Consider the following 18,187-nt stretch of genomic DNA (forward strand, 5'->3'; position numbering starts at 1 on the left):
AGATAAAAGGGCTAATTGTTCTCCATATGGCACCCCACCCATTGCAATGGACTACTGATAAGGGATTAAGAGACTGGTGAACTGGTACACTCAGGTTACGCATGGTTCCAAAAGAAAGAAGCAGCAAATACTCTTCCCATTTCAATCAACCCTTAACTTTAACAAAAGGAACAATAAAACACAACTGTTTTTTCAAGAGCATAATTGGCAGAAATCCATTGTAATCCTCTTTTTATTTTATATCTGACTTCAGTTAATGTTAGAAGGGCAAACATGCCCTTGTAATAGCTTTCCTAATTGTACAAATAATGTAAATAAAAATTGGTATGAGAACATTACATTGGAAAAGAAATGTCGAAAGCTTATATTACTCATGTCAATTTCTTTGCACCCTTTCTTCACGATCAGTTGGTTGTACCATATGTAATTTTTTCATGATGTGGTCCAGGCATCTCTCTTTAATTCCTTATTTGCATAACACACACTATATATTTGTTGTTGGGAGGAAAAGGAGCATGCATGAGTAAAACATGATTATGTTTGCATGTTCTAACTGAGCATAACAGCAAGATAAACATTGATATTGTTAGCTTACAATGACATGGAGCTGTTAAAGCAATAGCTAAGAGCCAATAATAAATTCTATAGTAGCTCAAATTTCCTGTTACTTACTGTTGGAATGCATATCTTGCTCAGGGGATTGCCATCTAGGAGGTACGATCCATTGAAGGTTACATATTCATCATAATACTGAGGTGCTTGAGGAATAACACTACATAGTAATTTACGTTTCTCTTCTATTTTCTTCCTTATATGCAAATATTCAAAATATGGATTTGCTCTCTCTGAACTATATGGCTGAATCTCTTCTAGTTTTAGAGAATCTACAATAGCTGCCAGAGACTGATGAGTTTTTTCTTTAGCTTGCATTAAAGATGGATTTATTTGAACAGGCTGAGGAACACGTGACAGCTTTCTTTTACGTGGATGATGTGTTTGAGCATCATCTTCCTCAGTTAATCTTATTCGTCCTTTTAAAGAGGCAGATGAGTCAAAATCTCTTTCTGAGATCTGGGAGCAACCAGAAAGGTTCTGTTTACTTTGATTAGCAAGCATATTTGCTCTATTCCTTGTAATTCTTTGAGGAATTTCATACTGTTGTGCTTTAGGATCTTCTACAGCTTCTTCCAATTCTGATTTAATAGTTGGACTATATTTATGTACTTCATGTCCAGTTAACTGTGAATGGCTTTCCAAATTAGACGACAGGTACTGTTGCAGGTTTTCTTCCATTGAACTGTTTTCTGCACTGTCTATATTAAAAAATTTTCTATTGTACTCATTTGTAATTCCTTTCAGTGCTCTACCATTTAGATCCTGTAGATCTAGGTCATTTTTATTACCAGCCATATGGGATGAACAGATGTCAGTGGACTGGACTTTTTCACCTTGGAACTGAATATCAATTATGCTATGATCTAGTTCATCAATTTGTGATGTTTTATAAATGAGCTTACTTACTACAGATGAACTTGCACTAGTGTGTAAGCGAGGATCATTTGCAACAAAATCCTTTTCAAAATTTTGTGAAATATCTTTAGTAACACTTTCAGGATAAACTGTGATAAACATATCTGCCTTCTTATTGTTTGACAAGAAGACATTTTTTTCTATCTTTTTTTTGCTGGTAGCATCTATGTCTAATATTGAATTGCTAGGTTGAATGGAACTTTGTGGGTTCTTAATCAGAAGCTCTTGGCTGTTTGTATCTGACAAAGCTACATGCTTTGACATATAGATTGAATCTGTGCTTGGCTGAATCTGAGAAGGGCAACATGACTGAACAGACAAAAATTCTGCCATATCCTGTGATGTAGGATTTGATATGCTTTCAGCATGATGACAAAAACGTTCAGAATTTTTCTGCTCTTTCATAGTTTTATTTTCAAAATTAGTTATGGCTGAGACATTTGTTGTATCAGGCTCACAGCCTGCATAGGTTGAACAGGAACACTCACTATTTAATGAAATACATTTATCCAAAGGCACATCCCATGTTTTACTTGATGGGGTTGTATTGTTATGTTCTAAAAGTGTATGACTTTCTCCTGATGAGCTTGAAGGAGCAGCGTTTTTACCAACTGCATCTAATGCATTAAGTTTATTAACAGGTCTACTGGGGGATAAAGCAGAACTGGAATACAAGCTGGTCAGTCCATTCTGGGAATCCTTTTCAAGCAAATTGCAACATTCATGTTTAGGAAAAGAATTATAACTTTGAACTGAGAGCAAAGTATTGTGACTATTTTCTTCTAATATTCGGGACTGTTTTGTATTTTCATAAACAGCTGGCATACTGCATCTTCGCACTTCTACAACTGGTCTGCAATCATTTATAACAAATTTCACATCTTCGACTGATGCTGATCTAACATAAGCTGGTGGAAGTCTGTTTAAAATAGGTGCTTTATTACGCTCTGGCAACTCTGACAAACTATCATTCTCATAGTTTGCAGGTGATTTGGCACTTGGCAAAAATGGTGAATGTGAAAAAGACATTTGAGAATCAGATCCTTCAAGCATAAAATCTGAATCATATTCAATAACAGGTCTTGGAGGAGTTACTGTAGCATGGCAAGAATCCTCTGAGCTAGCAATTGAAATCATGGATATTGATCTGGATGTTAGTCCAGTTTTTTCACTTTCTGATCTAGGAGACCTACTTAAGCTATTGTCCAATGCTAGGGATGGTTTTCCACCAGAACTTTTTATATCAACTGACTGCGACCTACTACTGGTAGCATCCTTTAGCTGCTTATCCTTTCCAGAAGCATCTGATAACTCTGAGCTTTTTGAACGAATCAGTTCTTTGTTCTTTGATTCAGTAAGTGAATATTTTATTTTGTCTTTATCTTTTATTTTGTTAAGTTCTGTACAGGATCGATTCTTTAATCTTTCTTTTTCTTTCTGTTTTATTTTTTCTTTGTGTTTTCTATGCCACTGTTCAATTTCCAGATCTTTAAGACTAAGCATTCTTTCAAAGCTTGTCTGCATCAAATCATCATTTAACAATCTCTTTTCTTTAGGTCGAGTGTCTTTAGACACTGGTAATGGTTTAGATTTAAGCTTTTCAGTTTCAGATTTTAATTTAGGTACATTATTTTGCTGTATTTTATCTTTATATTTGTCACGCTCTTTATATCTGTCAATATCTTTATCTTTTTTATCCTTTTCTCTTCCATCAGGAGTTTTCAGCAATTCATCCTTTGGCTTCTCTTTTAAGAATAAAGTTTTTTCACTACTGCATTTTTTCTCTTCCGCTGTTTGCTTTATGTTTGTAGTTACTGAACTGTCCCGTTCTTTTGACTTCTCTTTTTTCTCCATTTCCTTTTCTTTGTTTCTTCCTTTCTCCACTTTTGAATATTCACCATCCTTTTCAGAACTCTTGCATTTCTTATCATTGCTGGATTTTTCTTTACATTCAGACAAGAATCTATCATTTTTTTCTTTATCATGCTTCTTTTCAAACCTTTCTTTGATTTTTTCTTTGTCATCAAGTTTTTTAATAGTATTAAAGCTTTTTAATTTATCATGTTCTTTATTAGTTTTTTCTGCTTGTTGAAAATACACCTTTTCCTTTTCTTTTGTCTTTTCATTTTCAAGAGAGTCTGATTTATCTTTTTCTGATTTATGTTCACATTTTATTTTTTTTTCTTTATCTGTATTTTTTCTTTCTATTTTTTCAATAGCAGAGTTCCGCTTCTCATTTTTTTCTCTATGATCCTTTTTTTCTTGTTTCTCAATGTCTTCCTTTTCTGTAAAAGTTATACTTGTTGCTATGTCCCTAACACCTAAACAAAAAAATTCCGCTTCTTTATCAATAAATATGCTATCTTCTTTTGTTTTCTCTTCCTTGTCATTTTCTTTTTTAATTTTTTCTCTCTCTTTTTCCTCTCTAAAATTTTTATCTTTCTGAAAGCTTCTCTCTTTCACATATTTGTCTTCTTTAATTAAGACCTTTTCCAGTTTAGATTTCTTCTCTGACATTTGAGGGTCATGGTCTACAGTTGACATATCTTCTGTCTCATCACTTTTGAAAAAATTCTCTTTCCAAAATTCTCTATCAAACTCAACATTCCTTTGGACATCCTTGGAATTCTCCTTATGCTTATATCTTTCTTTCTCTCCATCCTGCTCCTTTTTATGCTTATCCCTTTCCTTTTCTTTATGCTTCAATTTATGCTTTTTAAGTGTTTTTCCCTCCTTGTCAATCTTCTTCATCATAGAGTCAGAATTTTCAAAGAATGGACTGTTATCTTCCTCTTTAAGTTTAGGACTGGATTTCTCACTAAATTCTAAGATAAATTCTTTCTGATGCTTACTTTTATCTCTGTTCTTGTAAGATTTACCACTAGAATTTTCCAAAAGAAAATCAGAATCTGCATTATGATCATATCGAATTAATTCAGATTGTGAAGTTACCTCAGACCCTCCTGGAGATAAACAAGTTTTAACATTTTCTTGTTTAGGTGTTGAAGACTGTTTTTCATTTATGCCACATGGATGTTTAGGAGATCTGCTAGGAGTAATATGGAGTAAAGGCAAAGAAGAATCTTCCTTTGGGCTAAATGTTTTTCGGAAATTATCATCTTCTTTGCTTTTGTCTAAAGATTCTAACATGGAAACACCCAGGTTTGTCACTCTGGAATTATCTTTTTCTAGTTTTAATTGCTGGTTCTCTTTATTTTTGCTTTGATTTTTTAGTTTTCTTTTAACTTTTCCTTTTTGTTTATATTCATTATAAACATATTCTTTTTTAATCTTTGCATCAGAATTTGAAATTTCTGTAACAGTACATGAAGGAGTCATTATCTTTTTGTCTTGAAGAATGTCTTCATCTGAGCTTTCAGAACTTGAATACAGGACTCTAGAAGGCTTCTGTTTTTTATTTTTAAATGATTTTGGAAATGATAGCTTTTCCTGTGTAAGAAATAGATTACTTTGTTCTATTTCAGATGTATCCTCTTTTCTCAGATCTTTCCGAGGAATATGTCTATCATCAATCATTTTCTTAACTTCTTCATCATCATCATCTTTAAATTCATATTCATCAAGAGCAGATGAAAGAGGTGTCTTATTAGAAACATGTTTGTTGTCATTAGCTAGAGATTCCTTCTCTGTCTCAGAATCCATATTGCCATCTATGCTGGAAGGATTTACAGATGGTGCTTCATCAAGATCTAGAATAGAAAAACATGTTGCTGCTGTGTTCATTCCTTTGCTATTAATGGCAATCAAATCTTACATATTTGTCATACATTTTCATTAGCTCAAATTATTATAGTATAAATTAGGTAGAAGTAAATATGAAATGTGTTATTTTAAGAAAAACTATAATAAAACAGTGTTATATTTAACATGGTATAATAGTACTTGGACAGGAAATTCCAGGGATAAACTGCAAATTCAGAAAACCAATTGTATTATATGTTATTTAGGGTTATGAATTCATCTTTCTTACATTTTAATCTAGTTATGTTATTTTTCCTTACCTTGCATAATTTATTGCATTTTTTTTCTTGCCATGGATGTTTTATTGTATTTTATGCTTTTGCAAGCCACAACAAGTTTAGATGATAGGTGTATACAATAATAATACCAATGATAATTCTATATACACACCAAAAATAGAAACACAAATATCAGAAATAGCTGAAACAACAGGAGACCCAAAAAGGTATTTCTCTTACTCTGATATCCCTACTCATGTTTCAGCAACAAAAACTAGGACCTACAGGTATAAGGAACCTACTCCTGTGGAATAATTATATATTTTACAAAGTAAAAAATCTGTCTTCTTACTTCTGTATCTCTCTAGAAGGATACTTTTTGAAGACATTTGAAATAATCAAGCAAACTCATTCTATCTGTTCTATCACCAAGCAAGTTAGTTGAAAAAAAAATATGTACAGTTTGAAAGATAAATGGAATAACAAAATATTTCTGAAGTTCATATTTATAATGTTTATTAATAAATCTTACATATATACCACTTAGGCTATTTTCAATTTATCAAGTCAAATACCCTCAGTTAACTTAAAATTTGCAAGTCTTTTGATACCAAAATTTAGGAACAAAGAACTCCATTTGCATACCCCTATGTCCTAGTATTTTGAAATATTACACAATTTAAACATAGTATATATAGACACAGATCATCCAACAACTAAAAGGATTTTTTTCTGACCTGAACAGCCATCTTCATCATCAGAAATAGGAACTTCTCTTTTCAATAATAGTTCTAGTTCTTCTGTTTCAGCTACATCAACAGGTCTTTCTCCATGTTTATTGGCTTGGAATGGATTACCACCATGTCGGAGGAGCAATTTTACAATCTGAAATATTAGGTTCATTGCAGCTGAAAACCCCATTTTAAAAAAGTTTCATCAGGAGATAAATAAATTGAAAACATTAACATTTACCTGTATTTTTAACATTCTTACTCTGAAAAATGCCATGTGTGCTGACTATGTAAATACATGATAGAATCAAAAATGTTGAAATCCTCACACTACTTATATGGAACATTCCATCTGTGATTACTCTAAAGCAGTTTTTGAAGTTGCAGTAGATTAAAAAAGATAAACAAAATAGACTGAATATTTATTGGCATATAATGTTTAAAGTTTTTTATATAACAATCTTATAATCAAGCTCTGCTGGCTGAATAAAAATAGGACTTGGCAGAACTTTAGATACTTTACCAAAGCAGATATTATGTCAAAACATGACACATACAGAATATTAATTTTAAAAAAAGGCTTTGACATAACTTGAGATATGTCACCAAGACAGATATTTTATCAAAACATGATAGAAAAAGTATTGACGCTTTTGAACTTTGGTGTTGGAGAATGCCATGGACAGCCAAGAAAAAAAAAAAGGATCATTGAACAAATCAACCCTTGAGTTCTTACTTAAGGCACAAATGGCCAGGCTCAGATTATCATATTTTGGACACATTATGTGAAGACCTAGTGTTCTGGAGAAGTGCTGGGAAAGATGGAAGGAAACAGAAGACTAAGATAACAAGCAGCAAGGTGGATGGACTCACTTATAGTGGCGATGGGTGCACTATTGGAGATTCTCCTGGATAAAATCTATGTGGTTGCTAAGAATCAACCCCAATTTGATTGCACATAATCAATCAATTCCCCTTTAGTAGAACAAATTCCCATTCCCTGCTTTCCTATAAACTGAGGTACCAGACACTGCATACTGTCAGCATCTGCCACCATTGCATTTCCTGGCTTTTTGCCTTCATAACTTGCTAAAAGAGCTTTTTCTCTATAAATGGTCTTGAAATTTTGACCTAAGAAGATTCTGTGTTTCCTTTGCATGCTTCTTTCCCAGACAGCGCTGTGGAGCTATATTGTGTAATTTCACAGATAGCATAGTAGAGCTGTACTGTATTGTGTCATTATATGTTGTACTTCAAAATTATGGTCGTGAATGACACATGATTTTAACCTCTGTTTGAATAGATACTTTGAGATCTGCAATAATATAATCACCATTGTCTTTGCCAATGATGCTGATAACAAATCACCCAAGGGTCTAATTGGTATATAGGATTCCTTTGTTAGATTATGTTTAGTTAGCTTTGATTATTAAAGATAACACATATTATGTATTTAATTTTTTCATGAATGATACTTACTTTTCTATGTCCACTGCTTGCAGAATCATGGAGTGGTGTATCATCATCTAAGCCTTGAGTATTTACATCTGCCCCTGCTGCTATCAAGACCTTAGCAACATCATAATAACCAGCATTACAAGCTTCATGGAGTGGTGTCCAACCTATAACAAAAGTCCAAACATAATTTTAGTTTTAATATTTGGCCTTTACCAACTTTTCAATAGACCATAAAATATAATTTAAACAAAATACAGGTAGTATAAATACAAATACAGGCATTTCTTTTATAAATAAACTACAAGTAATTTTAAAGCCAGAGGATTGTTTTGTTTTATACACTGCACATAATATAGTTTGTCAATTTTGACATAATGTGTTTTTAAAAATGTAACTTGCTGGAAGCTAAAGATATCACATGGCAAAATTCTTGATTTACAGTATAACTGTTCTTGGAAAAAAGCAATTGATTTTTATATTATATACTTTTAGACAAGACTTTCAAAAGACATACTTCATGTTGCTTTCTAGAACAATGCTGAAAATGTTCAAAATATTCTAGAAACATTAACTTGAACTTTTTGACACTTAAGTTGCATAATGTTATTAATTATTCTGTTCTTTTGCAAGAATAATTAATAGAATTTAAAATCCTTAGAATTTGTTTTAAATTCTAAGGACTTTAAAATAACTGGATTCAGCAAAATGCAGCAATCCACAAATTCTTTTCCCCCCACAAATTATTAATTAGATGAGGTATTTACATGTCCCGCTTATTTACAAATTTATTATTATATATTACTGTGTTTCTACCACCTAAAAAATCCAATCCAACTGAAATTATGCATGGCCACATTGTACTGAAAACAATATATTTTAATTTAATTTTGATGCATCTCATTTTATTATTTTAAGCCGGCAGTTTAGATGGTGATTCTGTTAAGTCCACAGTTTTATAAAGGCACCATAATTTTCTAATGAGAAGCAAGTAGGTGGAATCAAGGGTGGTTGCAGTTCCTAAGAGCAGCAAGGATTATAGAAGCAACTATAGAAGCAGACTTCCTGAACAAAATAGTGGCTAACGACCACTCATTCAGTGACCGAAGTTACAACAGCACTGAACGAGTGGTGGTTTCAACCAGTCCTCGAAGTTCCAGCTGTCCCAGCACTCCCACAGTCATGTGATCATGATTGGGTGTTTGGCAACCAGCTTGCACTTATGACAGTTGCAGCATCCCACAGTCATGTGATTGGATTTGTGACCTTCCCTGTCAGCATCCCACAAGCAAAGTCAGTGGGGAAGCTGGCAGGGAAGGTTGCAAGTTGCTCGGGTAAGTCTCCCCCACCTGTGCACCCTCCATGAACCTCACTGCGCTTGCACCATGCCTCCCCAGCTACTTGCGCACACTCCCCTACCTGGCAGCAGCCACCCCAAGCCCTGCCATGCTTGCACTGTGCCTCCCTGGCCACCTCTTATCCCCTCCCACCTGGCAATCACCACTTACCTGCCTGCAAGCCTGCTTGTGAGCCATCTGGGACTTGCAACTCCCTGACGACTTCCCTACTGATTTTGGTTGTTGGAAGCTGGCAGGAAGTTGCAAGGAGGTGCTAGCTTAACGACTCACAATCCTTAATGACGGTAATGGGGACTGCAGGGATTGCCATCGCTAAGAGATGCAATCATGTGATGTGCTTTATGACACATCGCTTAGCGATGGAAATTCTGGACCCAACTGCTGTTGTAACTTGAGGACTACCTGTACTTACTTCATTGCATTTATTAAAATAAAAATACATTATTCTTTGTTACTCCACTTTTGGGTTTGTGTAATACACATACTCCCGAACTGCTTAGACCTGGTGGCCCTGGTTAAAAGTCCTGGAGAATTCCTTGTTCTGCCCAACCAGATTCCATTTGAAAAGAAGATATCTCCCAGTTTCCCTGTTGGAACTCTATATCCAGTTATACCTAGATTGTGGAACTCAAGTAAAGGATGGGAAGGTGCATGTTACACATATCCCTGCTACAGTTATAACTTTAGTTACAGTGTGCAAATTCCTTGGATCCAAGAACCATTCTCTGACAAACAGAAACACTTCTATAATGATGGTATATACAGGTAGGGCTCGATTAGTGTGGTTAATGAATTCCACGAAATGGTCACATTATTTGAATTTGCACTATTCAAAGTGATATTTTAATGGGAAATAAAATAATTGGTTCCAGTTCAATGGAAATAAACAATTAAAATGTTTAAACATAAATTTGTATATGTTTATTAATGAAATTCTGTATAACAATAAAAGAACATAAACCCATATCTGAAGTGTTATCTGCTATGACCTATATTCTGCTGTAGTTCTTAAAAATGAGCCTCTTGCTTTTTGAGCTTTCCTTCTTCCTTTTCTCCATTTTGCATACACAATGATTAGCGTCTAAACTCCAGCGGCAACTGTGCATGCACTATCTTCACCTGCAGATGTACTAGCTTTGCACTGACTGAATTTTGGCTCGCATTAAATGTGACCTGGTATCAATTTATAAATCACACTAAATTGAATATCATGTTATTTGAACTCACACTAAGTGTGACCTACCTGTATTACCAATTCCTCATTCTCAGTTACAGTTCTCTGCACTTTTGGAAGACGAAGGGCCCACCAGAGAAGAGAATAATAGCTAAGATGGCAGTTGTGGAAAAGTAGTTATTTACTACTGTGAATAGGTTTTAAAAACACTGCACAGAAAGTATCTTACAACAAGCCAAAACACTGATGTAAAACAGCACTCTATCAATGGTCACTTTGTGAAACTCTAAATACGCAAATTCACTGTTTTTTTTAAATGTGTATAGTCCACTACTTGTGAACTTTCACGCTGCGAACTTTCACCGATATGAACAAGATGGACCCGGAAGTCAGAACTGGAGGTTAGGCTGGGAGTTGTAACCAGAAGTCAGGAGAAGGAGGAAAAAGGTTGTAGCACACCACAATCTAACCCTTTCCCGCCTTCTGTTTGCACTGGAGTTGGAGTTCCCAGAAAGGATTAGTTTATGCGTCGCACTCCGTCGCCAGGTGAGGCAGGAGAGGGGGGTGGTGGCATAGGACAGAGGAATGGGGTGGAGGTCTCCTGCTTTACCCGGCAATGGAGCGCGCCGCGCCCCACCAGCTCATCCTTCGCCCAAGGAGCCACCACCGCCTCTCCTGCCTCACCCGGCAACAGAGCACGCCATGTAAACTAACCCTTTCTGGGAACTCCAACTCCAATGCAAACCTCCAACTTCCTGGAAGGTGGGAGAAGGCAGGAAAGGGTTAGTTTGCGGCATGCCTCTATCCCCTCTCCTCTGCTACCACCCCCTCTCCTGCCTCACCTGGCGACACATTGGCAGCAGAAAATAGGGCTCCTCTGCCCACATCACTGCCCTGCCTCCTGCCTCTTTTTTTTTTACTTTTTACTTGGTTGGACTTACGAACAAAACAGACTTATGAATAGCCTCTTGGAACATAACCTGTTCATAAGCAAGGGACTATCTGTATTGTAAATGAACCTTAAATTTGGAACTTAGTTTTATATTTGATAAGGGATCAATAATTTTAGTAATTGTAAAATACATTAAATAGTCTTAAAAATGGACTGCTTATCAAACTTACCTGCAAAATCTTTCACGTTCACATTTGCACCTAGACTAATTAATTCTTTAACTTGTTTAACATCACCTCTAATGGCAGCTGTATGTAAGGGAGTTTCCCCTCGTTCATTTCTTTTGTTAACTTTATCTTTTTGGCGTGATGAGGAGCTTGGAGTTTTCTTTTGTGTTGGCACTGTTTGTAAAGGATGATTTAAATTAGGATCTACAAAACAAAGTTCAAAGTATGAAATCAATAAAAAATTTGCAAAGGGGAATGTTAACTCAATCATTTATTCAGATATGTAAATACATACTATACTCCTCATTCATTCTGTACACACTTTCCCATTCTCATTTTTTCTCTCTCTCTCTCTGTAAAGAGAGCCAGTTTGGTATAGTGATGAAGGCATCAGACTAGAAACTGGGAAACCATGAGTTCTAGTCCCACTTTAGGCACAAAGCCAGCTGGGTGACCTTGGCCAGTCACTCTCTCTCAGCCTTAGGAAGCAGGCAATGGCAAACCACTTCTGAAAGCTTGCCAAAAACACTGCAGGGACTCCAGGCAATTGCCAGGAGTCAAGACTGACTCAAAGGTACCAACAAAAAAAAAAAGGGGGGGGGGAGGGAGGGGAAGGGAGATGCCTGGTATCTCTCTATCCCATTTTTATACACAAACTGTCAAAGAACACAAATCAGATTCAGACCATGACAGACAAGTCAAGTATATGCAAAAATGCATAGTTATTGATTCCTAGCATAGTTTTAATGCTTATCAATTAACCTTATTAAGTGAATAAAATTATAATGCTGGCATTGTTTCATTTTCTCAACTTTAAAAACAAAAGTGTTGTGAGTCACTGATATACATTAAAATAGAAGGAATACAGTTAATTAAATAGAAAACAACACAACTGAATCTAAACTGTTTAATATTAATTGCTGTTGGACCAAACAGAATGTAATCTTTGTAAATAGTTTATGATCAAAATAAACTGCATTTCTGTTATTACCTGGTAGATTAAATTTTAATGTTACTTTTAAACAAAACTCTGAAAATTTTTCAAGATTACTATATTTAAGATAGCCTCACTTGGAAGGAAAATAAATCTGCAAGGTAATATTACCAAATTCAAAATATGAAGCCATGACTTGAATACTTTACTCTGCAACTATTAGAAATAGTTAATTCATAAATCAATCCCATGTATGTATATTTAGAATACATGTAACAGTAGCTTAGTAAAACTTTTTGTTATAAAGTGCATCTCTGGATTAATCATGTTACATTAATTGTAAGAATACAAGTGATGTTTTTAAAATGCAGTTGACTTATCCTCCCACCCATCCCAAATCAGGAATAGATTCATGAATAAAGTGGTGAATTAATACTCCTTTTCCCATCCTACAGTTTCAATGAAAATCCAAACCTCCTGCCATGTTAACTTATCCTCTACATGCCTTTGATTAGATACATATACAAAGGGAAACAGTTCTGCTATTACCTGGGCTGTTGTCTCTTGCAGTCATCTGCATAAGAAGGGCCATCTGTTTACGTTCTGATAGCGGGTAACCAAAAAGAATGCTAACAGGTGCTGTTTTTTTATTTCCAGCTTCCTTTTTCATTTTCTTCTTTTCTGGGACTTCTTTCTCTGGAAATACCAGTAGACTCATAAGAGCAGCAAAATATTCCCAATTATAGCAGATTATAAATAAAACAAACGAAGATTGAAATTGGAGAAATAACTCCCTAAAGTTATTAAATGAGTTCCTCATGCTGGTGGAAATCCAAGAGCATTAAATATTCTCTCTACAAGTCTGGCTTTCCAAACTGAGTAAATGTGAAGCACCTAGAGTGCTGACCATAGACTTCAGAGAGTCAGATTCAAATACATGATAAGTAACACTTTTTACTCTAGGGCACTGATTTAGTCAATACTGTACATCTAAGCTTACCCCATGCATATGAGGGTTATAAAGTAGAAGTGGTAAAAGCATATTTTATCAACATGAACTCCTAAAGAATGGATGAAGTATAGCTGGGAGACTGGTACTGAACTGTTTCTTCATAATATATGCTTTTTAAAAACTATTTCACCTTTTTTTTTCATGATGGAACACCATGATTTGAAATAATACTTCCCCCCATTAGCAAAAACAGCTAGGAAGAAAAAAATGGGGAAGATGGGAATATGGAAAAGTAAGACTTCAAAATTTCCTTCCTATACCATTTTAAGCATAATGCCATATTTTATAAGTATTTTACTTGATCTATGTTGGGTCATTCAACCATTGGATTTAGCTTGATGATATGTCTTATATCATGTGATACAAAATCTTCAAAATAATACAGCAGGATACTAATTTTCTATTTCCTTATCCTGAATAAATATAATTTTCATAGAAAATTCATAAAGAAAAATGATTATTTTTATAATTGAATTTCCTTAACTGTACTTTTGCCATAATAATCATAATTTGTAACACATTTCATAAATAAGTAAGCATATTGATGATTTTCTATATTTATGATATTTTTTCTGGGGATCAACATTATAAAATGAAGAAAAATATACTGTTAGTAATATGACCATATATTCAAGAGCATTAGGATTCAATTACACACATAACTCTTCACAAATATGTCAGCAGGATTTATTCCGATTTATTATGATGTATAGGACAGCAGGTTGAGTTCCCAATTATGACTATTTTGTCTCTGATATCCCTTCATGATAAATCAGTAATTTTCATGTTGTTGGATCAGGTGCACTCAAGGGATATACATGCAATCAGGAGACTACTGGTGATGGGAAACCATGTTTGTTCTAAAGGTGAAATGAGGTAGGGGTTAATATGCATCAATCAACAGCTTCCCAGCTTTTTCTTGCACCTATTTTAATCAGCAATTGTTCTTACAGCCACATAATTTAAGTTCTCACCCTTTACTGGCCTACATATTTGCCTTCAAGCCTTGATAATTACATCTGAGAAATCCTGAAGTCTCTTCCCCCATTCACTAAACACACACAGAGGCACCCAAAAGTAAAAAGATACTTTGTGTGCAGTTTTGCTAGCAAATGTAATAGGAAAAAAGCTTACAATGACGCATTACATAGGCAAATGGAATTCTTCAGTAAAAAAAGTTAGAATTTTTATTTTTAAAAAGGTAACATATACAATTATTGTTCGTTATTGAGCTTTTCTATTATTATCTTTAACTTTTGCAACCTGAAAATTGTTGCTACAATTAGGGTTTCCCCCCCCCCCATATATTGCCTTTCAAGCTACATTTAGTAACAGAATTTTCATTTTATTTTTTCTGCAAATAAATTATATATCAAACATCCATGCTAGAGTTATTTATACCTTTAACTTATTTATTATCACTGTATTAGTTTGACATCAGCTATGAATAAAAAGTAGACTTGCCATGGTTAGACTGAATAGCTGCTTTTGTAGTTCTAATAAAAGAGGGAGGTCAAGCTTGTCTGGCATGACTTATCATTTGTAAACTATTTTCTAAGAAATATATTCGCCTTGTATAAATATATTGTCTATATTACACTTGCAGAAAACCTATCTAGCAACAGAAGCATTAGGAACACTTTGACAATTATTTTACAGACCAGTCCAAATGCCCAAAGACAGCTCAGAATCCTAGCTCTCAGAAGTGTCTTTTGCCAGTGGAAGAGTTTCATCACACAGTGACTCTTTCCACCCTAGTGGTCCAATTCTGCCTGACGAAAGGTCTACTGGTTGAGCTTTAGTATGCAGAAACAGGGTGTACTACAGGCAACTAATCCCAAGCCATCACATTCCCCACCCTGCCTCCCAATTCCTTAGGTGCTAGGACTGGACCTCTCAATTACATTAGCCTGGAGTTAGTGTGGCAAATACTCAGTCCTCGCCAGTGCATACAACAAGAGAAAAGTTAAAGAAAAAAGATCTGCTAGATTGATATTGTTCCCATCCGTTTCTTCCTTAGCTGATATGTAAAGTTTTAGATGTGAAAGTAAATCTCCTGCTTCACTCCCATCAATAAATATATTGTTCTAGATGTGAATCACTTTTACTATTTAACCTATCCATGGTGCAATTGTATTTAGAATCAAAACTGTTTTTGCTAATAAATTAGTGGTTACTTCATGGTAACCGCCATTTTCCTCCACAGGTGTAAACAATTTTCACTGGAATGGAAATACACTACACTACAAGTTTAATTAGCACTTTTAATTTTCCAATGAAAAGTAGTATGTTACATTTATATTAATAAGGAAGTTATTTGCAGGTAGTTCACTAGCACAAAAAATGAACAACTACTGTGATGACATTAACAAATGTAAATAAGCAACTATAATAAGTACACCTGATAATCCATTTACCTGAATATGTCCTGTAAGAAGGTATTAATCTCTCCCCCCAGTTTTCATTTGTATGTCCTGGATCTGAATCTATAGAATGAAGAAGACATGGGAGAAAAGGGATGGAGAAGAGCAAGAGGAAAGAAGCGTGGCATACAAGATAGATATACTACACACCATATTTTGGTTATTTCTTAGCATCTATCTACAACCTCTATAGTGTCATTTCAAAATGCCTAACAAACTCTAGAATAATTCCTACTTGTATTAAACACACTGGTGATATCAAATAAATATAGGTGATGTATAACACCTATACAATAGTGGGGGGAGCACACTTAATCATATTTTTTTTTTTTAGTGCTCCACTTTAGTATTGCTTTACATGAAAGTTGTAATTTTAACTGGTGCTAGTTTTCTGTTATTTATAAATTGATACACCTTTTCCAATGTTGATTGGCTCAGTAACTACAAGTAGTCCTCGACTTATGCTCATTCGTTTAGCAACCATTCAAAGTTACAATGGCAGTGAAAAAGTGACTTACAACCAGTCCTCACACTTATGACCATCACAGCACCCCCATGGTCACATGATCAAAATTCGGGTGCTTGGCAACCAGCATATATTTTCCAAGTTTGCAGCGTCCCAGGGTCACGTGATTGCCATTTGCGACCTTCCCAGGGGGCTTATGACAAGCAAAGTCAATGGGGGAAGCTGGATTTGCTTAACAACCATGTGATTCATTTAACGACCACAGCAAAAAAGGTTGTAAAATTGGGTGTGACTCATTTAACAACCTCATTGCTTAGCAATGGCAGTGTCAGTCCCAGTTGTGGTAATAAATCGAGGACTACCTATGCCTGCTTTGATTTTATTCCAAAAAACTTTACTGCTTTTCACTGACTGTATGTATATTCACTATATTTTGCTAATTTGGGAGAGGGGAGGATGAGGTGGAAGAAAAGTGGGTTTTCAAACATGCACGCACTTAGCTAGACCACACTTCTACCAGAACATCCAGATGAGAATTTTTCCTTTGGTACATCACATAAAGTTCTAAGTATACAGAGGCACGCATAGCTGTATCCACTCATATTTACTTTCATTTTTAAAAACTGGAGAAGGGCCCTAAAGGACCACCAATATGAAATAGCTGCATTAGAGGGCTGAGATTGTTCTATAACAAAATACAATGTTAGATTTATTCTTTTAGTTCTCCAAGGACAAAAGATGGAATATATAGCATCCCCTCATGCATTTTTTCTCCACGATACCCCTGGGAGATAGGCTGAATGATAGTGACAGGCCCAAATTGTTCCAGTGAATTTTCATACCTGAAGGTTGACTTGCACCTGGATTTCCATGGGCCTAATCCAACATTTTAACCACTATAACATACTTGCTTAATCATAACAATATTATAAAATGTGCTTTATAGTTTGTTTCATAAAAATAATTTTATTAAATCCAAAATGCAAATTATAATTTATTAAAATTAAACCTAAATCCCAATATAAAATAATCTAGATTCAAAGAAAGAAAGGTCAAATTAATTCACTCTTTAAAGTTCTGCAAACTGTTGAGTAAATATTAGCTAAAAGCATTGTACAACAAATATTTGATACTTAATAAGAATATGAAACTAAATATAACATGTATGTGTCATTCTGGATCTCTTCTGTTTCTAAATGAGAACACTACATTATGTTGCCTTCAGTCATATTAAAGTGAGTAAAAAATGTAACGATAACAATCAACTGCACAAAGGGCCAGTAACCATCAAATTTATACCCAAGATCATTTTAAAATTCAATACAGAGAAATTCACATACACTGCTTTAATCTTCTCGGAAGTGTGAAGTAAAGAGGTTCTATGGCATAGTTGAAGTTTTTAAAATATTCAGAATATATTACACAATATTCAGAATATATTACACATTATCAACTCAGTGGGAGCAAACATTAACGATTATACATTTCTGAGAGAAAAAGTTAATGCATGTATATGCTTTTTAAATTGCATATACAATGATTAAAAAAATAATTCATGACCACAGGAATCTTAATCACATCTCAAAACTAATTTTGGTTTTAAATGTAGTTTGTTCTTCTCAGTTAAATATTTATTTATTTCCCTTATAAAAGCATGTTACTAAGTGAACTCTCACTATTATACATGAAAACAATACAGGAAAACCTCAAATTAAAGATAATATATACACAGGAAGACCTCAAAATCTTAACAAATCGTTAAGGAGATTCGGTTACTTCTGAATCTCCATGAAATCTAAAAGTACATTATTTGTGACAACTTAGGTCATTAGAGAGCCATGTGGTGTACTGGTTAAGGTGCCAGGCTAGAAACCAGGAGACTGTGAGTTCTTGGCTTCCCTTAGGTATACAAGCCAGCTTAGTGACTTTGGGCCAATAATTCTCTCTCTGCCCAGCCCACCTCACAGGGTTGTTGTTGTGGGGAAATTAGGAAGCAGGAGTATTA

At 34.7% G+C, this 18,187-nt stretch overlaps 1 protein-coding gene across 7 annotated transcripts in view; it reads right to left on the reverse strand.

Moving 5' to 3' along the window:
- The window catches only part of ANKRD12 (ankyrin repeat domain 12), a 94,870-nt gene that overhangs the window by 15,121 nt on the left and 61,562 nt on the right, over positions 1-18,187 (reverse strand). For 6 of the 7 annotated variants that reach the window (XM_088130601.1, XM_088130597.1, XM_088130596.1 and 3 more), the window contains 6 exons: positions 15,711-15,779; positions 12,831-12,977; positions 11,351-11,551; positions 7,721-7,863; positions 6,248-6,395; positions 673-5,240 (listed from right to left, as the gene is read on the reverse strand). In XM_088130601.1, the coding sequence (XP_087986727.1) occupies positions 673-5,240; positions 6,248-6,395; positions 7,721-7,863; positions 11,351-11,551; positions 12,831-12,977; positions 15,711-15,779 (5,276 nt within the window). The remainder of the gene's footprint in view (positions 1-672; positions 5,241-6,247; positions 6,396-7,720; positions 7,864-11,350; positions 11,552-12,830; positions 12,978-15,710; positions 15,780-18,187) is intronic. The other variant, XM_088130600.1, reaches the window with a different exon arrangement.

Source organism: Python bivittatus, unplaced genomic scaffold (assembly GCF_059951505.1).
Source record: "Python bivittatus isolate LINGU-HERP-01145 unplaced genomic scaffold, Pbiv_v1 ctg000840_np1212, whole genome shotgun sequence".
Lineage (NCBI taxonomy): Eukaryota > Metazoa > Chordata > Lepidosauria > Squamata > Pythonidae > Python > Python bivittatus.